Raw genomic sequence first — 26,438 nt, forward strand, 5'->3', positions numbered from 1 at the left:
TTGAGCGATGTTGTTGAATGGTGTATTGTACTGCTGTCTTTTTGTATTATTGTCATTCATTGTTACACGTTTGTGAGCTTTTGAAGTGCAAGACAAATTCCCTTTGGGGGAAGGTTAATACAGGTTAATTCAATTCAATAATTAAAGTTGTGAACGAAATGAGAACATCTGGATCTTAATTCATATCCGTTAATGTATATCACAGAACAGCTGGGCAAGTTGTAAGTTCTGTTTGGCTTTGCTCTGAGGTTTTCAGTTATGTGAGCAGGAATGTGTGTATAGGTTCACCTGTTGGTGCGCTCTTCCTGTGCTCGTAAATAAGTCATGGTACTTCTACACAACCAAGTGGAAAATGAACAGATGCTCACAGTAGTTGCGGAAAAAGGTATTTTGTACACATTCAAGTATCTCAAGCATTTGATCTCAGTATAAATAAAAATTAGACGCCAATTCACAAATTCCCATATACAGTATAGGGGAAAAGTACCAGATCTCGCATGGGTACTATTTTGGATTATATAAAAAAAAACAAGAAAAAGCGAACTGTGATCAAAAACACTCTACTGTTACGAATTTGATAATAAGAGAGAGGTTGTCTTGATTTACTGCTGCCGATAAAACATTTGGTGCTGAATTTTAGATCGTTTTTCTCTCGGACTCTTCAGAAGAACCCGGGTCTTTATCGCCACCTCCTGGCAGCGAATGGAACGAAGGACAAGAGAACATTTAACCGTCAGGATTTCACACAGCTTTATTTGTAAAAGCAGGTACAAAAGACAAGTACAAGTAGTAGATGGGCACTCCAGTGTAAACTTGAATTAAAACACATTTCTTTCACTACGTGTCAACTCATTGTGTCGATAGTGACCCAGAGAAATTCAGGCTTTTAGAACAGCCAGTGACCATGACGTTCAGTGGACACCTGGGACGGGAGACATGTGGGAGCCAGGAGTTGTCCAGCCACATAGCTGAATGAGATCCTGTGATCAATTAGCTACTCCAAACCAAACAAGCCCCCTCTTGTTTGTCACCTATCTACGTTTCTCAATTACATGGAAACGTCTGTCAAGTGTTGTGCAGCAATCCAGAGATTGTTCTCTGGAACCAGACTGTAACGAAACCGCCTCATCTTTTCACCCTTACCTGCAGAACAGGAAGAGGTAAACGGAGACAGCTGCACATGAGCAAAGCCTCCACAGGCAGACTAGCTTCACTCATTCGGACCTTTTTGATAAAAAAAAACACGAATATGTGCATTTAGAAACATTAGACCTCACGTCCAGCTATGACACACAAAAGGCATACTGCGATACTGACACAACCCCAGCGAAAACTGGTTTGAATACTTGCATATGATGTCATCACAAAAACGTATTTGAACTGATTATATTTCTAATGGGCATGTTACACGTATGTACCTTGACCCCGCACCTCACGCCATGTTTTGCAGAGCAGGCAGTGAGCGGACAGAGGACTTTACCACAGCTGACCTGACTGGACTCATCCATATCTAACACTGCTGAGCTCACACCTGTGAAACAACGATCAGTCACAGTCACAGCCTGACACTGAGCTCCGTGCTCACTGCTCAGGAATACCTGACAGACTGGTCAAGAAACTCAAAGGCAGACAATTGTTTAATTGTGGTGGCAGGTCTGGTATGAGGAAAGTGGTACTCGGTTTTAGGGTTTTCCCTTCTACACCTAGATCTTTCCAGTGGATTTGTACAAACTCTTATACTTGTGCACATTTTATGTATCAAATGCGTTCTGCTCTACCTAATAAATAGAGAATGGCCCTAACAGCATTCTGATCCAGCCTGTGCCATGGGCTCCACTGCAGGGTCACAGATGTCCTTGGAAACACCAGATCACTAAGCCAACAGCAGATGCTGCAACCCAGCATGAATTTGGTTAGAGTGGTTTGTGTCCACCAATCACTTCCAGTCAACCCCTATGTGCTACCTGGATTTACATTATCCAGGTTTGCTCTTGCCTTCAGGTCTGCATCATATACGTGCACCAATAGGCTGTACCTTTTTTGTCAGATCACTTTCATCAGCCATCTTTCTCTCAGCACTGAACACCGAAAAGAAGACCAGGTTTGCTACTGCGTTACAGCCTTGGTTTATACAAGATATTGGGCCATTTAGCTTTTTTCCAAATAGGATGAGTCATATGCAGTACCATTCTGTAACGACTTGGCAGGTGAATGCGTACTACAGCCTTCCTGAGGAGCTGTGTGTCATTTCAGCCAGTCTGTCAAAATCTACATCGCAGCCTGTTCAGTTGTGAAAATTGTATTCTGAGCAACAGCAAAAATGACATTCTGAATAGGTTTGTTTTTAGGGTATGCCTTTGTCTGTAATTGGCTTGAGTGCGGAGATCCTGACATTTTCAAGCCAGACCTCTGGGATACAGCTCCTGGAAATACCCCTCAGTGACAATGTCTCGTTTTGTCAGGGATTTGTCAGTCCTTGGAAAGAGTCCTGGTCACCTGGACAGCTGCTAGTGAAACAGTGGCTCTCGTAAAGGTTGCGTCTCCCACTCACTGCGGGAATTTGGCACCAAACTGCCTATGAATCCTGAAATGAAAAGGGTCCCCCAATATAGTATTTCAATGTTGATGTTTGAGGCTATTATTGAGAAATTGGTAGAACACCTTCTTTGGTCTCCAGAGGTCAACAGGCCGTGAGAATCAAAAATGAAAAAAGAAAAACATTACAAGGCAAAGTAACACATTGTTTTCATCTGAGTTACCTAAATATAGAATCGTGATTAAGGTTTTGCCTACACGACGGTTCCAAACAAGCCAGAGCAAAAAAGTGATTCCAATCAAAAATCAATTTTGCATTTATTTAAAACATGCAGGCGGCGCTTCCTGCCAGACGTCCTGGTTCGCCGTCGGGTCGCCAGCCCCCGGCGGCTCCAGCGAAGACGCGCCAGTGAGTGAGCTGCGCTCCTCGCCCCCGTCACCAGCCGCCCCGGAGTGAGGAGCGCACAGAAGGCCTCCGCAGCTTCCCGCCGAGACCAGGCTTGACACGAGTCTGCCCCACCAGCAGGGGGAGCTCACGCTGCGTCCATGATGGCGTCGTCGGTGATGTCCGTTTCACGGGCACACGGCTCGCGGGGGAGGTCAGGGGCTGCTGGCGACGGGGGCGGAAGGGCCCGGGGCCTCTCTCGGCAGCAGACGCACCTCAGGCAGTCGGCCACATTGTGCGTGAAGAGCTTGCGGCAGGGGTGGCAGAACTGGTAGAAGACGAGCATGAAGAGGATGGCCAGGCTGTAGCAGACGACCAGCTGCACCACCAGCAGCGGGGCGCAGATGTACTCGTAGAAGTCGGTCTTGAAGAAGTACCAGAGGACGATGAGGATGGTGTTCTCTGCGAATCGCACCACGTAGTAGACGGCCAGGCGGCCCCAGCTCTGCGACTTGTCGATGAGGTCCCTGTCGGCCAGGTCCAGCTGCACGGCTGACCAGCAGAACATGTTGATGCAGGCGTAGAGGAAGGTGACCAGGCACAGCACCACAGTGGTGCCCACTTTGCTGAAGTTCTTCTCCACGTTCTCCGGCAGCGCCGCCCTCTTCGCCCAGAACTCCACCCAGGGCAGGAAGAAGAGGAAGAGGAGGTTGGCCAGCCCCACGGGCACGACCCAGACGGGCAGCGCCGTGCTGAAGAGCACCAGCACTGTCACGCGAGTGGCGATCTCCAAACCGCGCCACAGCACCATGCAGGCGTAGGCCAGCAGCCGCAGCCTATACTTGTAGTCGTCGTAGTTGATCTGGATGGCCAGGGTGCTGCAGACCAGGGCGCCGTAGGTGATGGAGAGCAGCGCGATGGCCATGAGGACGACTGAAAGAGAGCAGAAAGGCAGGCGTGTCAGACGTCAGAGCTGTGCGAGTCCACACCCCGGGAGCGTGCTGGGGGCAGGGGGCAGGGGGCAGGGAGGCTGGCCTGACCTCTGGTGGTGGGCGTCAGGCCTTTCTCCTGGATGGTGGCGTACAGCTGCAGGGTGAGCTGGGGGGCGGAGCCCAGGAAGGCCTGGATGACGGCGGTGCGCTTGAAAGCGTTGCGGTGCGTTGCCAGCGTGCGCTCCGAGTGCCCGATCTCCCACTCCGTGGGGGTGCCCTGGCCGTGTTTCAGCCGGATCTTCCTGGAGATGGTGACGTAGGGCTCCTCCTCCTTTCCAGACCGGAAGTACACGATCAGGGCCTCGACGCACCTGCGACACACAACAGGCTGACCACACGAGCAGCACACATCGTGCCCACACTGCCTGACTTGCTGCCTGTCGGACACACAATCCGCACATAAGGAATCCTGGAAAAGGACAAACTCCTGTTCTAATGACATGGGGACTACTGAACTCCGTGGGTGAAATACTGTCAACAAGTGTCAAGTTAATATTTCACCCCTTGTACAGAATCCACAGGTGAAGGCGTACCAGCAGTGGTCAGTGGTCAGTGGTCAGTGGTCAGTGGTATGGGCCATGGCACAGTTTCAGACTTGTGTGCCAATAATACCACTGTCATCTGACCCCAAACCAGACACAGGCATCACCAGATCTTGATGAGATCTGGAGGTCAAAGGACCACAATGGCGAGCAGCAGTCAGAGCAGTCAGAGCGGGCTCAGACTTTACTGACAGCTGCTCCTACGTTTTAAACCCCCTTTCTATGTCTCTGGATGTAGATGAAAAAGTTAACCATCTGACGAAGGTTTGGAATCGGCTGATTTATTCTTCTTTATTTTCACAAAGCTCCTGTGCCAAAGAAATGCTGACCCACCATAAACCAGGAGAGTTCCCGTGTTAAGACATTTATATTCATGTTGCCACAAGAGGGCACACGTGTTCTTCACACTCTACAAGCACAACAGCAAGACACCCAGAAACACACCAACAGATTGTATCAGAGTATCAGGAAGATTATGCATAGAATTAATGAAAACGGTTAGTTAACAACCGTATCGTTTTATGCAAAATGCGTATACTACTAGAATAAGGTTTAATTGGGACTAATATCTCATTTTCATCTACAATGCAGTGATTTTTTAAAAATCTGATCTGGGTATGAGTTACTGACATGAAATAGCTCCTCATTCACAAAAAGCCTTATAAACAACAGTCACTGGTATTGAGACAGACAAACCATAAACCTGCTGTACATTCCTCGTGAAATCAATATCGTGGAATTCCTCTTGATACGGTCAGGGTGAAAGTTTCTCGAATTAATGAGAATTCCAGAATGAACCTCTGAAACCTCTAACTTCTACAAGAAGACACTGGATGTGGAGGATCTGTATGATCTCTGTTTCCCTTTGTTTTGTAGTATTTTTTAGAGTCCAAATTCTGTGTTAAGACACACAAAACAACAATGCAAAACAGTGGCACCCTACAGCAGACAGAAGCAGCCTGTGAGAAACCCACCCCTGCCCTGGTCACGAGGCCCTCTGAGTACAGCAGCACTAATCCGTCCTCCCCTGCTCCGCGCAGAGGAAGCATGTGCAGGCGTATTTATAGAGCAGTCTGTGTATTTTCAGCCGCTACAGCCTGAGAGAGGAAAGCTGCAATGGCAGGCTTAATTTAACCTCATCCAGAAGACAGAACATCGCTTTCTTCTCTCTGTGAAACAGCAAGCAAACCCTTTCAAGTGTTAATGGCAACAGGCCAGTGGTGTCAACCGGAAACAGCTTGCGTTAGTTTGACATCGCACCTCATCAGAGCTGTCTGCCCACAGACTCTGTACAGCTGCCTGCCTGCTCACTGGGTGGGACTGGGAAAACTGCAAGAGCCTGTTGGTTTCAAGGAGGGCTGGCAGCAGATCCAGCCTAAACTGGAACCTGCCTTCACCTCTGGAGAAACGAACCCGTAACTGACCCAGGATGGAAATTTACTGTATCGCACTGAAAGAGACAAGGGAGTTCACTTTCAAAATGCAGAGCATGACACTTCAGTTTGATCAACAGATGAGTCAGTTCAAGAGCAGATAAAAGGAAAGCAGATGGAAAAACCACCCTTATCTGTAACTGTTTCCTTCTCTTTACACATCTGAAGGAAAGCATTTCCAATTTGCCTGGTAGAGCCGGTTGTGTTTACACCACAGGTCGTGTGTGCATGTGTGACTGAGCAGCCCTCTTCCTGCTCTTCCAGCTGTGCCCATCCCACAGCAAGTGGAGGAAAAGGTACCCTAAAGTCTGTCCCCCGTTTTTCCCAACAGGATGATCGCAGGCAGTGGGATCACCTTCACTGTGATCAAGTTCAAGGGATCCATACAATTCTATCTGGACCGTCACGGCAAGCCCTGACAGGAAACGCCCAAGGCAGTGGAATCGCAGCCATGAAAGCTCAGGAAATAGGAGGCTGATGTCACTGGTGGTGTCAGTGGGGGAGCAGCTGGACCTTCTTCACAGAGGACAGACAGCAAGAGGAGCACGGACACACAGAGACAGGTCTGCCATCAAGAGCAAATCCACAAACCAGCCCCACGCCTTTCCTGTCAGGAACAGCGAGCGCCTTCCGCTTTTCCACCCAGAACCGGCTGGGAGCCGGTTCCCCACATTCCGACGGCAGGAATTCTGAGCAGCCCCCGGACAAGCCCTCTCGGGAACTCCAAAGAGATACAGATCGCATCAACCACCTCGGACCTTCGAAAGAGTCCAGCCAGCAGCACCTCCGGTCTCAGTGCTCCGGGCGCTCCGCTCAGCGGCCTGTGCCCCGTGGGAAGACTGTGCTGGGTACAAGCCTGCTTACGTCCTCGTTATCCCAAATGACAAAATTGGATCGGGAGTTGGCAGTGCGTGATCCGGTATCGCCTGGATTTTGTTTTGATTTCAGGCCCTTCCGTTTCTAAAACCACAGATTCACACTTGACATGTTTCTCACATTTTCCTGAACCAGCTGGTCGGGCACTCCTGATCAGACAACGGGTTTGAGGAGAGTCTCAGGGTTCTTCCTCACACCTCAACAAGGGGGACGACAGAGGACAGATTCTCATAGTTACAATACAATAAAAGCTGTCTATTTACATATCCTGTCAATAAAAACCCTACCCTGCCATATATCAAACAGGTTTTACCAGAGAATTCTCTGTCTTTGCATGTACATGTTGTAGCTAGAGAGGAGGAACAGTGAGAAATGGTGGTACCGTGTCATGTTTGAAACAGCCTGACTCCAGTAGTGTGTGAGAGCTCTTATACAAAGACTTGGCCACAGTACAAACACTAAAGCACCATTCAACACAGGGTAGGTGTAAAGGATTTGGTGAAGCGTGCAGAGATACAGTAAACCATGACACAGACTTCAGGAAGCCACATTGTTTTATCTTAAAGGGTTCATACACACCTAAAGATATCATATTAAATAGAGTATGTTTACTTGATGGGATTCCTAAATGATTTACATCAAGGAAAGCTAATGTAACAAGCCTTTTACAGTTCATCTGGTGAAACAACAGATCGGTCCTCCGTGGTTGTTTTTATGGTAATGAATATTTTTCTAAATGGCTGTATAGCTGGATGGATTACGTCTGTGTTGAAGTTTACATTCTATAACACAGCTTGGTCCTGTCAGAAAGAGCAAGTGTGTTTTGTGTTTGACTGTACCAGATGCACGTTTATAACATTGTAACATTTGTAACATTTTTAAAATGTGAAAATCATATTACGGAACAATAAGAACTGTAGCAACAAGAAGTCGAGGTTCCAGGTATGAAGAACTGTGATGTCTTCTGTTTATACCACGCCTGCTGTCTCAAGACATAATACCTGGAAGACTGGCTCACTTCAGCTCCGAGGTTTTCCTGAAACTTCATGTTAAGAACTTCGATATCAGCGCAGTGAAGTGCACGGCCTGCTGGGAGCGCGAGCTTCAGATATCTTGCTAGAAAGCCAGCGAAACACAAACATAAGCAACCACTGTGATTAAGGTGCTGTGTAATGATATCAGACATCAGAAACAAACAAGCCCAGAGCTAGACTTCTCCCTCCCTTTTCTCAAATCTTTTTTTGTTCCAAAATTAAAGCCAACTGAATTTTATTTCACAGCTGTCTGCTGTGACAGGCACTAAAGCAGTGTGCCAAAGACAGAAAACCCATCCCTGGTGCACACTCTGCAGTCCTCTGCCTGGAGGATGTCTGACCTGGGCTGCATACCAGGTCTGAACCACATGTTAGCCCAGTTTCAGATGATGTCTTAAAAATACTTCATTCACCATGTTAACCATGTTCACCCACTTCACCGACAATATTCCAAGCCTAATAAATCAATCATTTCAACAGCTTTTTCCTTCAGATGTTATTTGAAGTCAATGCTTGCATTTCTGTTTTTCCCTTTCGCTGCAGGGTTATCAAGAGCAATTCATGCTTTATAACCTGCAATAAGAGAAGTACAACACCACCGCACAGCTCTAGTCAGATTATCCAATAACAGACTGACATATTTTTACAAAGCACATCTCCACAATCTACCAATATTTAATATCACCCAGATTTTAAAAGAAATGTCCCAAACACAGCTGTGCTAAAGGCTAGGGACTGTCTTCTCACTTCAGCAAGAGGCTGTAACCTGGAAACAAATCCCTTTCAATTCCAGTGGGTCACTCCTGGGATTGAAGATAGTGTCACCACCAATTTGACTATCACTGACATGCTGTTAAACCCTACTCTCGCTCCAGTGCAAAAGATATATACATTTCCAGGTGTAACACTGTGGACAATGAGCCTGTTCTTCGATTAGCTCTAATTTTAACGGTGCTGTATCCTACTCTGGAGAGTGCAGGAAGAGCTAACAGACACAGGTTTATGCGTTCAAGGTCCATTTCCTTATAACTGTTCATCCTAGACCTCTGCGTCTAAAACACTGGTAAATTCCTCCAATCTATCGTTTTGAGTGTTCTGCGTTTATTTTACAAGGATATGCTTCATTTTAAAATCCAATGCAAATTAACAAGTCATTGCGTCTTCATTAGATCCAATTTAGCAAGATATATTCGCAGTCCTCTGGATGTGAGGTGTTTTTTATCGTTATTAGTTATTTCGATTCTAAATACTGCATTGGCGATCACTGCAAACGACACGCATTTCCACTCTGTCGAAAATAATTGTCGGGACATCTCGATCAACAGCTGAATCGAAAAATAAACGCACAACAACAAACATGTTGCAATTCGTAAACTGCCGGGCAGAAGATGCAAATTATACAGACTCTGCGCTTAGTCATCAGCCTCGCCTGTAAGCTCTGCTGTGGCTGAGTTGTTACGAGAATAGCAGCCGCCTTGTTTCGTTATTAGTGGAGACGGAATCGGCAATGGTCAAGGTACGTCACGTGACAAAACCCAACCACCGAAAAAATCGCTACACTGTTGACACCGATTTCCTACAAACTGAATGACTGCAGTACATTAAAGGGACCAGCAGGCAGTGCAGAGACAATGTAATCCACCAAAACCCCGGCAAGTCAAATTTAGTTCAAAGTATTCTCACACGCTTGCGCCCCGCCTCCACACTGCCAACTTCATCCAGGACAAATAACTCGGTGTAAACAGAGAGAGATGGAGAACTAGCCTGAACACAAGAAGCTGAAATAGCCCCGGGCCGTCACAATGGAGTGGAGAGACGCCTTTACATTCCCTTTGCAGATCTGAGCACATTTCTCGGTGTGCCTGAGGCATGATCCGGCGTTGCAGTGGAAGGGGCGGCTCACAACAACATCTTAAAAGTAGGCTGACCAATACTGCCCAATTCTTTGACACAAGAAACGACTCCTAATAATACCTCACAGGTCTAAATATATTCATTGCGAAACCTAAGGTGTCCTGTCCACAAAAAAAAAATGATTTAAAATACTGTGGTCTCCTACGAAAAGAAGATCTTGTCTTTGTTGTCCCGGGTGTTGATAAAGGGGCAGGTGGGGGCCGGCGCAATGCGTGACATTCCTGACTCCCAGCAGAGTTATTGAGACGCAAATGAGGTGCTGCAGGGGAACTGTGGGGGAGCGGGGTTACCCCCCAGCAGAGCGGGTGCTTGAAGTTTTTAGGTCACCTTTCTCCACTGGAGAAACATGGATGGAAGAGCTGGCCGAGAACAGGCGTGCTCACGACCCGACAGCGCGATGACGTGCTGGGGCGGGGGGCGAGACTGCCCGAGCCTGTTGCTTGCGTGGGGCCCCTGTGATCTGTAGGAGACGCATCAGGCATCACATGCTGTGGCCGGGGGTGTCTTCCTCCAGTCTTCTCGGAGAAGGCGTGTTTGTTGCGCTCTCCCCGGCTCTGCGATCACTGTCATTTACTGGCGAAACTCGAATGGCTGATGCGACTCAGAGACCCACCTCCTGGAAAGGGTTTCATCTGCCCTGAGCCGACATGACATGTCTCTAAGAGAAACCCCAACTGCCCGCGACAGTGGACCAAAACAGACATATTTATAGTGCTGAGGAGCGCTACGTGTTTCACTGGTATCAGGACAGACAACTGACGCTAAGGAAGCGGGTGGAATTGCTTATTCCCAGCGGGTCTCCCACAGGAGAGCTGACACGGAGCGGTGGCCTTCTCAAGTGTTTGCTCTGTGGTAGACGTGGTCTCACAAATACACATAAGGGAAGTGTGATATGTGGGCTCCTTCTGCTGCACCTGGTGTTTCACAAACAGATTCAACGGGCTTTCACACAGTAAACACGGATTGCGGCTGTAGTTTGGTGTGTTATACTGCGCCACAATCTGACAGTTTCTTGCGTTTTCAGATTCTGATCATTTGTAACACCAGAACAAGTTCTATTTGACCCTCATGCAAAGCTTGAAAATATATCTTTCAAACCACGATTGTTATTTTCTGATCGAGTAAATAATAAAATCAGTGATCAGAATTAACGTGGCAATTTGACAATCTTCTCTTCACAGTTCTACCGAACAGACCTGGGTCTGCCACAGCGCGGAGTGTTGTGGTTCTAGTCTTTGAAACCCATTTCGTTATGCTTCAAAAATATATTTGAATCACTCACAGTTTCACTGACTAAAACCTAAACTCACGCACACAGTGTTAAAAACGTTTCATCTGTTGGATAAATACCAATACGAAAACGTTATGGTTCTTCTCCATTTTAAAGGAGAACACGTGTCTAAACAGTTTCTCTAAAACATTTAAATGGGATACATGGTTCTTCTTATTTCAGCACAGAGGCTGACAATGTTTACCCCTCAGCAGTGAAGCTGTGACCATATAAAGCACAAGCTGATGGGCTCTGCCACTGACCTGATGACGGGTCCCATCTGCAGGATGTGCATAAAGAGGACCAGCGGCCGGTCTCTGCCCAGGTCCCGGTGTATGAAGGTGAGGGCCAGCTGGACCAGCACAGCCGGCACCAGCATGAAGGTGATGGTGAAGGCCATCCAGAAGCGGTCCCCGCTCCGGTCGTAGATGCTGCAGAGCACGGCGGCGGTGATGAACTCGGCGCAGTACAGCGCGGTGGCCAGGACCACGCTGTAGGGGGGCTGCGGCCTGCTGCTGTCCGGCTCGAACCCGAGCCCCGCCTCGCTCTGCTCGGGGGAGGGCGGCCGGTGGTTCTGGTCCAGAATTTCTGTTTCGGCACCTTCGCACATGTTAGTCATCCTCCCCCTCTGTCAGGCCACACTCAGAGCAAAAGAGACGGCAAAAAAAAAGTTGTTCGGTCTTGTTTCTGCTGTTGTTGTTGTTGTGGTCCTTTTATCACGCCTACTCAATTCTGAAGCACCCTAGGGACGGCCTTTTGTTGTGTTCTCCTGCACCCCCCGAACAACCTCTCCGTGTCTTGCGAGAACACAGTTACTCATCTCGCGTTGCACGGAGGAGCATGGTGGCTGCCCAGATGACAACACAGATCGCAGGCAGCAAGCAGCCTCTGCAGCCCTCGGCCAGCGTGACAGCTGCCGATACTAACAGATCCCGCTTCGCCAGCTATGCTTTGAAGCACGGCCTTACCGTGCGCCTCCGCCCTTTTATTTACCAAGATAAATGTCGTCGCTCTTTCCCCCTCCAGGCACAAATAAAACGGAAACTGGCGAGGAGTCTCTCACCGCACCGCCCGTCGGTCCTGTATTCCTGATCGCTCAGCACGGCGCATCTTGAATCTGCTGCTGTTCGGTAGTGACCGGCAAGGCGCCCCGGTCCGGCGGTTCCAAACACGAAGGCGGTCGATTGATTAATCCTTCAACAACCGCTTCGTCGCCGGAGCCCCTCGGCAAACTTGTGCGAGGGACTAGGCGACGCTGATCGCACCAAGCAGGTGTGACTGCTCCTCGCCCGGTCAATGCGGGCTCCCTCTGGGTCCTAGACACCCCCGGGTTTCGACTGAAGAAGAGCACGGAGCGCGATCATTTTTAGCCCTGCAAAGCAGAAATGTTCAAATGTTCAAAGAAGTGCGCGATACTCCAGCCGAGTGTCTGTTTATGATACACATCCTGTGACATATCCCAACCTAGGTAAGATTAAGCACCAACCTAAATTAGGGTAATCTAAGTAAGAAGAAATATTTATTGTAGAAATTCCCCACAAATATGTAAGAGCAGTGAGAGTATGAGTAACAGCTCGAGTCCTCCATGGTCCGGACTGCAAGTGCTGTCGACTCAACCTAATGGAGAGAGACACAGTGAGCCTGTGAAGCTTTAGGAAAGAGAAGCGCTCGGACTCGTATAGTAAAGTTAAAAAAAACCAACTGTTGTTTTGTTGTGAAGAACACTGCAAACAACAACAACAACAACAACAAAAGCATTTTAACTCTCACGTGCAGAAACCATTTTATTAAATGCAACGTGAATCGGACGACATGCAGCGGGTCTCCAGCGGGAGCACAGCGCGGCCGGAGCGCTCTGGCCTCGGCGTGCTCGGGCAGCCCAGCCGGCACTAGGACACAGCCTGCGCGCACGGCCGCCGGCTGGAGACTGGAGACGTGCCCGGGCTCAGGCTTGGCGTGTTTGCTGCTGGAGCTGTGAGCAAATACGGAGACCGTCCCTCTGGGCGACAGACCCACTCCCTTACCCCCATACGCACAGCAGCACTAACTGTATGCTGTCACAGTGTTTTCAGCAGCCGATAAAGTCTCAGGGAAGATAAGCACTCGGGTCGGGAGCAAATAGGACCGAGATTAAAAGAACGTTTTGCAGTACACACAGGCCCTTGGTACGTCTTGTGCAAGATATTATGCAAGCCTTGTTCATAAGCTACTTTCTTTTTTTTCCGTTTTGTTTTGCTCCGTGTCTTTCAATTGTTTTACATGATTTTGGTTGGGAGCTGGTTGCCAGTCAGCGACTGAAGCTGGTGTGGACACGTCACCCTGCTGTATGTCTCAGAGAGACTGGGGGCGGCCCGACTGTCGGTGAGGTTTCTCCCGGCGTCAGAGCGCGCACGTGTTTGCACCAGTACTCCGCCGAGCTACACCACGCTGATCAAGGCCGTGAGATCTGTGTGCTTTCTCCTCTGATCACACCCTCCCTCAAGCCAGCGCAGTCCACATTCCTTCTCTGATGAGCACATTTTGTTTTCAAGCAGAAAAACAACCCGAAAGAAAAATGACACTTCGTGCTTCAAAGGCTAATACGCTGTGTGATGCCTACGGGAATTTTCGCCAGCCGCTGGTATTCGCATGATTTCATGTAAAATCGTAATTATTTTTCTTTTGGAAGGTCATGCTTTCCCCCTAGGGTGGAATTTGCACGCTCTGCTGCGTTTCAGGGGTCAAATAAAGATCTCCCCAGTTTTCTGTGTTCGCCTCGATCAGCCCATCAGTTTAGCAAAGGATTGGCTCAGCTGGAGACGAGCGAGGTAGCTCTGCAATGCTGATCCACTTAGCCAGCACTGTCCACATTCCTCACAGTGTTGTGGTACGTGTTTGAAGTGAACGGAGACAGATACAATCTCAAACCAACGGCGAACAATGGTTGTGAACCAGGCGCAGAAATCCGTTGATTTTTCAGAGTATTTAGTAAAGCAGGGTGTGTGTTCGTGTTGACACACTGACGGCACGTTGGGTGGGGGGTATTCCAATTGCTTTCAAGAGGCCGGTATAGAATCGGTAATTAGCTCGGTGCTGCAAGGACTGCAGTGGAGTGTCGAAGTTCTCGCTGGAAAGCCCGCGTGATCGTAACAGTTGCCCATTGCTTTGAAGTTTGTGCACAAGGTGAGGTCAGGGTGCACCTTCTTCCAGCGCGGTACAGCACAACGAGTTGCTTTCCGAAACCGGTGCGATTCTGGGGGACGACGACCCGTGTAACTCGGAGGGTCCCAGTCGCAGAAGGGGGCACCTGTATTCGCTCGGGAGACTCCCGCGATTTGCCCTTATAAAGCAGCCGTCAGCAGGGTTTCAGACAGACCCTTTTCTGGGGCTTCGGTGGCAACATTCCAGCGGCCTGACTCACCGCACACAGAGGCGAGGCGAGGCCCTTGAAACAACCAGCACTTTTCACAAACATTACAGGCGTTTCACCGAGGCAACCCGGCGTCTGCGCCGCAGCTGCGGTTATCGTACCTGCTGGCGTCATTATTCCGCCAGTGGAGACGTTTACTCTCATTTCTCTCCCACCTTCTCCACTTGAACGACTTCCTGCGAATTTTACCCATCTGTCTGCGTTGAAACCATCGCTTCTGTTTATTTGTTTTTGCCTGGAACGATATCTAAGCGTAGCCCAGGAAAAGGCATTAATCGACCTGCGCCTTGTTGTGAGGGGTACAATTACACTCGATTTAATCTCGATTTAAACATGGAAAATACAGATATCATCGGGTATCTTGTTTTCCCACAATTTTAGAAGCGTCTCCACACACTCTGAAGTTCTGATTCTCACCTTCAACGTCCTGCTATTATGTCCCCATAATGTCCCTTGCAGGTTTTCTGGTCATTGGTATCTGTTTGTTGTGCTGTATCTTATCCAGTTCTCATTTTTGCTTTTATCCTTCTACCATTCAGGGGATGGTGGAGTCGGTGCTTTTTAGAATAAGACATTCTTAGCTTTCGAAGGATGTAATTAGATCTCTGGGGTCTGTGATTATCTTATTATAGTATAGAATGTGATTCAGATCAGTGACTCAGCTGTTGTTTTCCAGCTTGGCGTGGCTGTTATACCATGCGGCTGAAGGCTCCGCTGATTGGTCAGGGGCCACAAAGCTGTGATCTGTGATCTGTTAGCATGACAGCCCCCCCCGCCCCCTGCTGGGTGAAGCTGGGTTTCAGGACAGTTGTCCTCTTTCTGTCCACATCTACAGAGTGCACAACGATATTGTGCTTTAAAGTCTCTTGACTGGAAAAAATATATCTTTAATTGCATGATCCTTTAAAAATGCAATTGACATCATTTGTTTTACTTTGATATGTGCTGCCTTGCAGCACTGGGGCCCTAGGTTCAATTCTAGGCCTGGGGTGCTGTCTGTGTGGAGTTTGCATGTTCTTCCTGTGCTAGCGTGGGTTTCCTCCTGCTGCTCCAGTTTCCTCCCACAGTCCAAAGACAGGCTGGTAGGTTAATTGGCTTCAGGGAAAACTGACCCTGGTTTGAGTGTGTGTTTGTGTCTGTGTCTGCCCTGTGATGGACTGGGGTCCTGTCCAGGGTGTGTGTCTGTGTCTGCCCTGTGATGGACTGGCGTCCTGTCCAGTATGTGTATCTGTGTGTGTGCTGTGATGGACTGGCGTCCTGTCCAGAATGTGTATCTGTGTGTGCCCTGTGATGGACTGGCGTCCTGTCCAGAATGTGTATCTGTGTATGCCCTGTGATGGACTGGTGTCCTGTCCAGGGTGTGTGTCTGTGTCTGCCCTGTGATGGACTGGCGTCCTGTCCAGTATGTGTATCTGTGTGTGTGCTGTGATGGACTGGCGTCCTGTCCAGAATGTGTATCTGTGTGTGCCCTGTGATGGACTGGCGTCCTGTCCAGAATGTGTATCTGTGTGTGCGCTGTGATGGACTGGCGTCCTGTCCAGGGTGTGTATCTGTGTGTGCCCTGTGATGGACTGGTGTCCTGCCCAGGATGTGTGTCTGTGTGTGCGCTGTGATGGACTGGCGTCCTGTCCAGGATGTAGCCCGCCTTGCTCCTGTTGCTGGCTGGGATAGGCACTGGCTCCCCTGTGACCAGTCCTGGATAAAGCGCTTAAAGACTAGAATTAGAGGGTGAATGCTTTAGATGTCATAGGTGTACAATACAGGCAGCTGCTGGCGCTCACAGAGGCCTGCAGCTCATTTTCCGTTGCGCTCCAGTGTGCAAGCAGTTTTGAGGATTGAAGAAGGCTCCCGGAAATGCTGTGCCTTGGAGCACTGGACACCTTCACATGTCTGTTACGTAGGAATCATTTGCCTCTGGAAAGAGGGAGAGAGGAATGGCTGTATAGTTGCAGTAAGAAGCTCCCTGTGAGTGCAGGCAGCACATCTGATCACAGGCCTGTGATGAGCTAATGTGCTAAGGATCACAGAGAACAGTTCAAACACTTGCTCTTCTCTTGCATAACTTTGAAAAACACCCCCCAGGTTATTCGTGCTTCTCCAACAATCGCACAGCTGGTGTAATTCTATTTATTCTAGATAAGGGTCACATTCAATTACTGTGCCGCCCTGTCCGTCCCTCTGTCAAGCGCTTGTTTAGGAAATGGAAGCTATTTGCTTGGACGGAGCGCCATCTAGTGGATCGCTTTCCGAGCAGAGGAGGGTAAGAAAGTGTGCAAACCGGAAGAGTGTTCTACCGAGTGATTTTTAAATCCTGGGAAAAGCCCTTGGAACTCTAATACTTACAGTAAGATGAGCTATTTATTCCTCCTGGACGTGTGTCCAGCGGAACAGCTATTTATTTTCTCGATGAACATGTTCACCTGCCAGCTTACAATGAAACTTGTTTGGAGAACGAGCCTTTTATGGCCGGAAATGTTTCATCATATTTCTGATATTGCAAAACAATATATTATTATCATTTTGACAGGTAAATATTGTTTGTTTTTTAAAGAAAATAGTATAGAAAAAGAATAAAAGGTGACAAGAAGTTTTAGTATTTTAAAATACTAAAATCTGTTCAGTTTCTGCCAGCTCGCCATCATTCCAGCGTTCCCAGTTTTAGCCAGTCCTCATCCCAGTGGGATCTGCTAACGGGGCCACATTTGCACACTCACAAATAATTTGATCTCGCTCTCTGACTAAAGGATCGTTTCACATACTGTATGTATGAACCCCAGGGTCATGTGAAGGAGGTGTCCTTCATTATTTGTATACTTCTTGCGCACTTTCTTATCCTCCTGTGCTGGAATCCAGTAGACGGCGCTCCGTCCAAGCAAACAGCTTTCCATTTCCTCAACAGAAGGGCCTTTAGGAGACTCCATGCACTCCATTTTAGCAACAGACTGCTCCAGCTACGGTGTTCAAGGGAACGTTTCCGCAGGTCTTTCCTCCCGGCGGCTGTCAGGGTGTATAACGCTGCCCTAGGCTAGGACTGTCAGCCCTTCATTTCCTTGTCTATGGACAGCATGGTACTCCATTGTACTTTTTGGACAATCTGTATAAACCTATGCACATTTTGCACATACTTTATTGTTTCTACAGTGACTATGATCATCATATTTTGCACACACCTATGTATTTTATATTTATTTTGTATAACTTTTCGTCTATTCTGATGTCAGTTTTTGCTTGTCTTGGGCTGGACTGCTGTAACACATCAATTTCCCTAAGGGATCAATAAAGTCTTATCTATCTATGTTTAACTCTAAAGGCAAAATTAATTAACAGTGTAAAGCAAAGCTTGACTGTCTGTAGTGACTGAAATGACTATTCTCACGCAGGCAGGCCCTGTGCTGTGTGCCTCTCTGTCAATAACAATAACAGCTGTCCTGTCACTGGTGCTCGGAGTTGATCCTTGGGCTTGTGTGCCCACAGGGCTTTTGCTGTGTGAAGGAGGGTGAGGTAATTTCCTGTAACTGCTGCCCTAGTGTCTTGTATCAGATTTTTCTTGGGTGCGAAACACGGATGTGGTGGAAGCCCCCTTGGCTGCCACAGCTCATGATCGTCAGGACTGCCGGGGCTGAATTTCCCAGGGTGCACCAGCGAAATCAGGTGAGTTCAGGATTAGCCAGATATTTAAAGCCAGATTAGTTTTGAGCTGGGTGGTGCAAAAATGCTACAGAGCAGGCAGACAGACACAGCAGGATGGACACCGATATCCAATTGTAAGTGCCCAGAAATTGTTTTTTATTGTTTTAATTGCTTGTTGTGCTTTTTGTACAGTAGATTTTATTTATAATGTTCACTGCAGTATAATACCTGGCGACTCCTTAAAGAGTCATATATCATTATGACTCTTTATAAATATGGAGAACAGTGGTATTTACAGATTTCTGACTGGAAGAGGACAATTCATTTTGCCGGTTTCTGAAGACGGGTCACATATATTTATAAACTGTTTATGTATTGCATATTTCTTATTGTGCACACATGATGAAAATTATTCTGTACTTTTTTGTGCTAGCTTTTGTTTTTGCAGATATTTGTGAGGGGTTACATGTGAGATGCCAGTAGTTGCTCAACTCTTTGTTTTAATTAAATGTTCACATTTAGGCATGCCACAGACTAACAGAGTGAGCCAGATAGGGACAGCCTCGTGGTTTCAGGCTTCATTATGAGCTTAAAACCAGGCAACAGATGTACAGGGCAGGTCCGACTCTGGTTATCTTCGCTGCTCCCAGACGGCTCATACTTGGTCTGTCACAGCTGTGAGGCTGGAGTTGAGTAGCAGCAGCATTTCCTCTGTCTATTCATGAACTCCAGTCAGGCTTCTCCCAGGAAAGCTGGGGCTACAGAATGCTGGTTAAACACTGGAAAAGGGCTGTTACATGGGTGTGGCCGTTTTAAGATGGGCTGACCTGCAGCCAGCAGCACCAGGATCACTTCCTCGCTGTGGAGTGAACAATGGAAGACGTTCAGTGCCCAGCCTCGTGTGAAGTGAGATCTTGACAGCCCTGCTGTAACAGTCCGCGCTGTTGGCTTGTCTCAGGTACAGACTGAAAGGACGATGGTGGCCCCTCTGCTGTCCTCAGCCCAGCATGTTCAGCCTGGCGAGCGGCTGCTGCAGCTGGCTCTGCAAGCTCCGGCAGCCTGTCAGGTGAGGCCCCAGCCTGCTCCCGGCCCCTCCGTGTCCGGGGCCGCCAGTTCCCCCTGGGGACACGTGCAGGAGACCGCGCCGCAGTGGGCAGAGTTAGTATTTCTGCATTCACCAGGATCATCCATTGTCTCCATGTTTCCAAGTAGGATAGTATTCCATCCCAGGACACGTTTTAAAATAGCATCACTGTCTTACAGCAGAATCACTGCCTGAAGCCCTGCTTGCTGTGACTGCATCTCGCCCCAATTTCAGCTGGAGATCAGAGTGCCGCAGTCTGCACTCACACCTGCAGCCAACTCTTTTAACCTCTGCTTCACAGGAAAGTCACGGTGCTTGTGCTTGGCCTTGACAATGCAGGAAAGACGTCCACCGTCAGAGGAATCCTAAAGGGTATGGCTATATTAACGTGCTGCACACAACTTTCAGAGCCAAGTTAAAATGGGTTTTGTGCAGAAAAACCTGTTTGTTCAGCCTGCACTAAGACTGCTCTTGAACACTGAAGCAGATAATGAGTCACGTACAATCCTCATAAAAGTGAATTAAAAAGAATGATGAAACCTGATCTCCTCTATATTTTTATTTGGATGCAATTCTGCCTGTTGTTCTTTATAGCAGAATTTCAACAGAATGGAATCCTTTGTGTCATTTATTAGTGATGTCAACAGTCTTATTCATTAGTTGGGAATTGGCACTACGTCCTAGATGCTCCCTAAAGAAGCCGCGTGAAGTGTGAAGTGATGTGAAGTGATGTTGGGGTGCTCTGTGTGACCTCCGCTGTCTCCCGGCTAACCTGCAGCTCCCCTGGCGGAGGTGACCCCCACTCTCAGCTGTGTCCAGCTGGAGCTCAGAGTGGACAGCTTCCAGGTCACCCTGCTGGACGTGGGCGGGGGTCCGGAAGGCCGTGGGACCTGGAGGGACCACTACAGCAAAGCGCACGGGATCGTGTTTGTGGTGGATTCCAGCGATGCTCAGCGGCTGCAGGAGGCCAGGGACCTGCTGGCACACCTGCTGATGCACCCCAGGGTGGCAGGGAAGCCCCTCCTAGTGTAAGAGACACCCCCCTCATTTCCACCTGGGCTCGGGACAGGCTTGGAGCTGCGCGGTCAGCCCGAGTCTTGAAGGTTAAACCACCCGGATTACTGGGGTGTGTTACAGTGGTGATCTGGAGAGCACTGCTTTATGCAGCAGGGCATTCCCTGGAGCAATATGAGCGAAGCAGCTTGCCCAGGGGTACTACAGCAGGGCCCCAGCCAGGACTTGGACCCCCAGCTCTCTGCTCAGAAGTCCGGGGCCCTGCCCTCTCGTTCACTCTGCCGCCCCTGTCTGGGGTTCCCTGGGTCTGGGCTCGATCTTGCACCCCTCAGAAGCACAGGCTGCACAGACCAAGCTCCTGGAGGGGCTGCTGAGAGCCACAGAGGAGGGGTGTAGCAGCCCCCTGGTCACAAAGAGCAATTGAACCTGGATAAAGGGTGGGAGTTGAGACAGAAAAAAGGTGCTTTGTGATCTCCAGGATAATCTCCATCCAGGATTGTTGTTTCATGCTTTCCAGAGAGAAATGCAAAGCAGTTCCATCACCATGAGCCTGAGAACGTGCCTCCGTATGAGAGGGTATTCCAGTCTGTGTTCCCCAAACAGCGGATTGTAAAAAATCCTTAGTAACCTGATTATAGGCATTCGATTTGCTAATTTAGCAGCCCTGTTTGGGAAAATATTTCCTAATTTTCATTAAAAGTCTTAAATTCAATAGTCCAGAAAAAAAAAAACGAAAAAGGAAAACCACCCGAACAGCAACCAAAGCTTTGTTTTAAAATGGTATAGGAAGTTTGAAACACACAAAAAAAGTTGTTTTTGGATGTTGACCAAGCAAGTAGAAAAAAAACACAGCTTTTCTATGTTCATGTTTATCTAAAAAGTTGCCTGGAATTTTATATTTCTCTAAAGGTCTTACCAAGAGGTTTCTTGTTAGGAGAGAATATGATTATGCTGAAAATAAGAGATTTTTATAGTTTCTCTTCTCTCTTTGATAATTATTGCAGTGTGTTAAGGTCACGTGTCGAGGCTGGAGCTGTGTCTGCTCTGATGAAACTTCCCTCCCCGTTTCAGTATCGCCAACAAGCAGGACAAGACGAAGGCTCTGCTGGGCAGCGAGCTGGTGGAGGCCCTGTCCCTCGAGACGCTGGTAAACCAGAGCCGGTCTCTCTGCCACATTGTGAGTTTGCCCTTGGCCCAGCTTGGGGGGGAGCAGGGGAACTAGACTTGTGACTCGCTAGGCAGGCAAATATAGAGCAAGTCTCACAAAAGCAGTCTAGCTGGGGTAGCAGTATACATCCTTAGCCAGCACTGCTTTAATTTCACAAGCTCGATAATAGACACTGATTTGAACATAAACATAAATAACATAAAAGCCTTTATAGAAATGCTCAGTAGAAATAGTAATGATCTATAGAAACATATAGGTCATCTTTGCAGGTTATTTCCCCAAGGGGTTTACAGCACAGTCTTCAACTGCTGGCATTTTCACAGCTGGCTTGCTATGCTAAAAACCCCAATTTAGGGCAACTTCGCTGGTCTCCTCTATAAATACTCATTCCCAGTCACAGAAGAAAAGGCTGCTCGAATGAGGAGACGACAAAGATTTTTTTGACTCATTCCGTCACTGGGTAGGGTGTGGAGGAGCATGTGGCTGCAGGCGAGGGGGGGGGCAGTGGGGGGGACAGTGGACAGGAGGGGCTGCAGCTCGAGGCTCTGCTCTGTCTTGCCCAGGAGCCCAGCTCGGCGCTGCTGGACGCCAGGAGGTGCTCGGAGAGGAAGACCCTGCGGGGGCTCCGCTGGCTTCTCCGCGCGGTGTGCCTGGACTACCACCAGCTGTGCGCGCGGGTGGCCAGGGACTGCGTGCAGCCCCCCGCGCCCGAGGGGCCTGAGAGGCGAGGCAGGGCTGAGCGAGGGCACGGCAGGGCCCGGGAAGATGGGTATGTGCTGCACTACCACCCCTGCAGCTCTCTCTCCCACACCGCCAGTGCAGCTCCAGAGCTACTTTCTGTTCAGACAGAAGTGCACCTGGAAACGATTTAATAATAGCCCCCTGTCAGATGTCAGAAACCCTTAGAATCCCGAGTAGTGCAGTGTTGGGGTTTCCCTCTTCTAACACACGCAGTAAAGTCTCGGGTCTCGGCTGGCGCTGAGCGGGATTTCTCCACGCAGGTCCTGCGGGTCTTTGCTCAGGGCGCTTGCTGTGTTTTGCAGAATTCGCTGCAGCAGAACTCCGCCCCCTAAGGAGGAGCCCCCACGCTCCGAGGAGAAGGCCAGCCTGCCCAGAGGGAAGCTGCAGCCCCTCCAGAACATCCTGAAAAAGGTTTAATTGAACTTATTAAAATTGACCTTTGTCTTTCCTTAACCCTCTTCGTTCGGCACACAGACTCCTGGTGTTTTAGTTTAGCTGATTTCAGAACCCTGCCTCCTCCTCTGTTATTCTCACGAGCCTCACCTTTGCCAGATCTTCCTTCTGTAAAGAAATAACAACACAGACGTTGACCTTTAGAGTCGAGAACCTTGTCCCTTTCCCAACACGGCTTCCATGATGCCCGCCGGTGAGCGTGTTCCGGTACAGTTTGGAACGGGAGGTGGCGAGGCCCTGTGTGCTCAGGCTGTGCCGGCGTGTCTGAATGCAGGAGAGCCGCCTGAAAAGGCGAGCGAGGAGGAAGAAGCAGGTGAAGATCAAGGACGCGGTGAACGGCGGCGGCGAGGAGGAGCGGCCCGAGGTCCGGACCGGGGCGGAGCAGGAAACGGAGCCAAGTCCCACCTGGCACAGAGAGGGCAAGGCTGGCAGCGCCGCCGCTGCCCTGTTGCCCAGCAACCGCGTGGGATTAAACCGGAGCGTCCGAGTGACAGAAGACACCCCGGAGCAGCCAGACTCGAGACAGAATGAAAAACGGAAACCGAAGAAAGGTACAGCACGCCCTCTCAGACTCGCAGACTGCCAGAGATGGGCAACCTGTCCTTCTGCAGCTATTAAACTCTTCTGGAAGGTGCAGATAGAATAGCATGCAAACACCAGAGCTAGCAGCTGGTCTCTCACAGTCGTCTGTTGGGTCTGTGACCTTGGTAAGGGTGAGCAGCTTCCTGACTTATCACCAGTCACGAGCTGCCGGCTGGATGAGGAGATGGAAGTTGTTATTATTTTAACTTCTGACTTAAAATGGGTTATTAGATTTCATTTTCTAACATGCCCAAACAAAAATACTTAAGCCATAGAAAAAAATCGTTTAGCTTCCTGCATGGACATGGTGTAGCGTAATGGGTGAGCCTTTGGACTCGAGGTGGACTGGCAGGCCTAGGGTTCGATTCCTTGTTGCTGTACCCCTCTACCCTCCAGTCCCCAAGCTGTATGAGGGGGGATCGGTATTGGTGAGGGGGGGGAATACCTGCACTGAACCAGCATCCATCCAAGGGGGAAGTCTACTTAAGGCCAAACAGGATGAGCTGGGGTGACTTTGCCTGTTTTAATGTTCCCATATTTACAGAGTGTATTTCACCATTAGGCAAACCAGAAAAGAAGAAAAAGACAAAAACAGTAAAGAAGAAAAATAAAATAAATTCTGAAGAAGTGCCGACAGCTCACCCACAGCCCGTGGATCTCTCCACTACTTTTGGTAAGATTTTATTTTATTTTATTAATTGCAGACATTTTAATATGCATTCGATATGCATCAGAGCATATCTGCACTTTGTGCAGCATCTATGTCTTTAACCATGAAGCACTGTCTGTTTTGGGATCAGAAAGGTCATGATGTACAGTATATAGAAAGATGCTTTAGTTCCTGCACTGAATAGACTATTTGGATGGATTAATAATGAAAGGGTCTAATAAACTGGTACTTCCCTTGGACACTAACAATAATTTCTCTCCCCAGACCTCTACAGAAAGGCCATACTGGCTCTGAAAGCCAGGCAAGACCAGAACCACTAAACTAAGAGGAGTCTTTCTGCATGTGCGTGAAGTGACTGATCACTACAGGACTCAAGCAGTGAAATGAAGACCTTTCACCAAAAGCAGATCCCTTTCCGATAAGCTCAGTCATCTCTGTTGAGAAATATTACTTGTCTCTTACGGCCTGTTCAGAGAGGTGTGCAACCCAACCGTTCAGATGCGATTACCCGATTGACGAAAAACAATATCAGGAGTTGCCGCTTGAAGCAATGCTTTAATCATTTAATTCAGGTTCAGACCGCTTTACTTATAGTGAAGAGCTAAAGTTCAGAGGGACTGATCCTCTTGCGCTCATTTCTCCTGTTCAAATTCAGGGACTTAAAGGACAGGTTGTTGTAATTACAAGGGAAACCAAATAAAGCAAAATCAAGAATCTTCCTCTTTGTCGTTTATTCATCTAACAAAATAATTCAGTTCAGTTAGTCTTTCAGCAGCTCCAGCCTTCAGCCCACTCGGTCAGCCTTGCGGCTGTGTCCCCTGCCCGCCCCTCACAGCAGAAATAAAACAGAAAATAAGTAATTGCATAAGAATTCACCCCCTTTACCATGACCCACCTAAACAGGCTCAGGTGCAGCCACATGTCTTTAGTAGTCGCATAAATTGTTGAATGGAGTTCACCTATGTGCAATTAGGTGTTCAGGATAAATTTACCTATCTCTGGGAGGTCCCACAGTGGATTACTAAAGCTACATCAGGAAGACAAAGGAACTTTTAGAGTAAATCTGAGATAGGCTTATTGAAAAGCACCAATCAGGGGAAGGGGGTAAGAAAATTTCCAAGGCCTTACGTATTCTCCTAAGCACAGTTGTTCAATATAAAGGAATCAAGAACATAAGGCATTAATTTCGTCAGTATCGTGGTAGGGGGATGCCTCACTGCTTTAGGAACCCCTGAAGACAGAAGGAAAAATGGGAGTACAGAGAAAACCTGCTCCAGTCTGCAAGAGACGCGAGACTTGGGTGAAGATTCCAGTAGGACAATGACCCACAACCTACAACCAAAGCCACACTGGAGTAGTTTAGAAAAAGAAAGCTCACTGTTGTGGGGTGACCAAATCAAAGCCCAGATCTCAGTCCAATCAAGAATTACTGGCAGGAGTTGAAAATGTACCAACAGCTCCCATCCATCCATTATTACATAAATTATGATTCCATATGGTAACACAGTAAAATGGAAAAAAGTCCAACAGGGGTGAATACTTTTGATAGCCAATGTAAGTATAATGCCACATGTAAAAACATACAGAAAAATCAGTTTATACAAAACATTGTGAAAAAATATTCAGATCTATATTTCCATAGTCACAATTGCTGAATCTAGGAGTATTTAGTCGAGTGACTACAGTGGGAGCCGCCAGTTCAGGGCTCTTTCAGACATCCAGTAATAACCTCCAGATGACCTTCCTCCACAGAGCCACACGAATCTTTCCCAGCTCTTTCAGACTCCTTCCTGTTGATCTTCCAGTCCTGAAAGCCATCCACTGGTACTTCAGGTAAACAGGGATGCCCAGTGTCCGTGAAGGATAGATTCCAGTTCTGCAGCAAGACAAAGCACAATCCTACTTAACTAGCAGCTGAAGACCGGAGACTAAGAAAATCCAAGTACAATACTTTTTGTTTATGGATGGTTGAATTAAAGTACAGTTTGTACACGTTAGAACCAGTGTTTTCCAGGTCTCTTTCAGATTAGTCATTGCTTTTTTTATTAACCTCATTCAGAAAATGAGCGACTCCATTCGTCTAGTCAAATAACCAGACTGGTCATACAAGTGAAGATCATGAAGAGGTATAAGAGTCCAGTTCAGCTGACAACTGGACATAACTAATGTGCGTTTTCTGAAAAGTAATAGGAAGAGCTTTGAAAATTCGGCACCACTGCTTGTAAGTTAAATAAGGCAGAGTAACTGCACAAAACAGCTAAGTTGGAGTGCAAATTTCTTCCCCTTTGTTCATCAATGTGCAACGGCACACCCATCAGCTCTATTTCATCGTTTCCAGGTTGCTGGAATTACTCTCATTTCTTCTCAGTAAAGATGAGAAGATAGCCAAGAGCCTCAAAGCTCTTTTTACAGTGAGCTCCACATTTACACTGAAATAAGAATTTTAATTACCTCCGTTTCCAAACAGTTTGAAGAGGGCATTGAAAGTAAGACCATACTAATTACATACTGATTAATTTAATAACACTTAGCGGTTTAATTAAAAAGTTCTTGCAGCAGAGGTTGATAAACGATTTGCAGAAAACTTTCCTTCGTGCCAGTTTAGGACATTTTAGTGCAGATTTGTTTGGGGACTAAAATATAATATGGAACTGTCACATACATTGGCAAAAATCAGTCTGGTTGCCCTCTCCCATCTTATTTATG

The 26,438-nt window shown here is 48.0% G+C and overlaps 2 protein-coding genes across 3 annotated transcripts; one reads left to right on the forward strand and one right to left on the reverse strand.

Annotated features, from left to right (window-relative positions):
- Positions 1–725: 725 nt before the first annotated feature.
- xkrx (XK related X-linked) lies at positions 726–15,053 on the reverse strand. The gene is made up of 4 exons (XM_088597429.1): positions 14,808–15,053; positions 11,245–12,353; positions 3,961–4,223; positions 726–3,853 (listed from the first exon to the last, which is right to left on the reverse strand). The coding sequence occupies exons 2-4, from the start codon at positions 11,598–11,600 to the stop codon at positions 3,069–3,071; spliced, it is 1,404 nt and encodes a 467-aa protein (XP_088453555.1). The 5' UTR covers positions 11,601–12,353; positions 14,808–15,053; the 3' UTR covers positions 726–3,068.
- Positions 13,055–24,448, forward strand: arl13a (ARF like GTPase 13A). 2 transcript variants are annotated; one of them, XM_088597430.1, is made up of 10 exons: positions 13,055–13,342; positions 18,979–19,086; positions 19,406–19,476; positions 19,883–20,132; positions 21,190–21,295; positions 21,850–22,055; positions 22,330–22,438; positions 22,755–23,031; positions 23,625–23,735; positions 23,997–24,448. In XM_088597430.1, exons 1-10 carry the CDS (start codon positions 13,308–13,310, stop codon positions 24,050–24,052), a joined length of 1,329 nt encoding a protein of 442 aa, XP_088453556.1. In that variant the 5' UTR covers positions 13,055–13,307; the 3' UTR covers positions 24,053–24,448. The 2 variants fall into 2 exon arrangements, with proteins under 2 accessions (XP_088453556.1, XP_088453557.1); XM_088597431.1 differs by lacking the exon at positions 13,055–13,342 and adding an exon at positions 17,649–18,154.
- Positions 24,449–26,438: the final 1,990 nt, after the last annotated feature.

Source organism: Lepisosteus platostomus, chromosome 10, assembly GCF_059453375.1.
Source record: "Lepisosteus platostomus isolate fLepPlt1 chromosome 10, fLepPlt1.hap1, whole genome shotgun sequence".
NCBI lineage: Eukaryota > Metazoa > Chordata > Actinopteri > Semionotiformes > Lepisosteidae > Lepisosteus > Lepisosteus platostomus.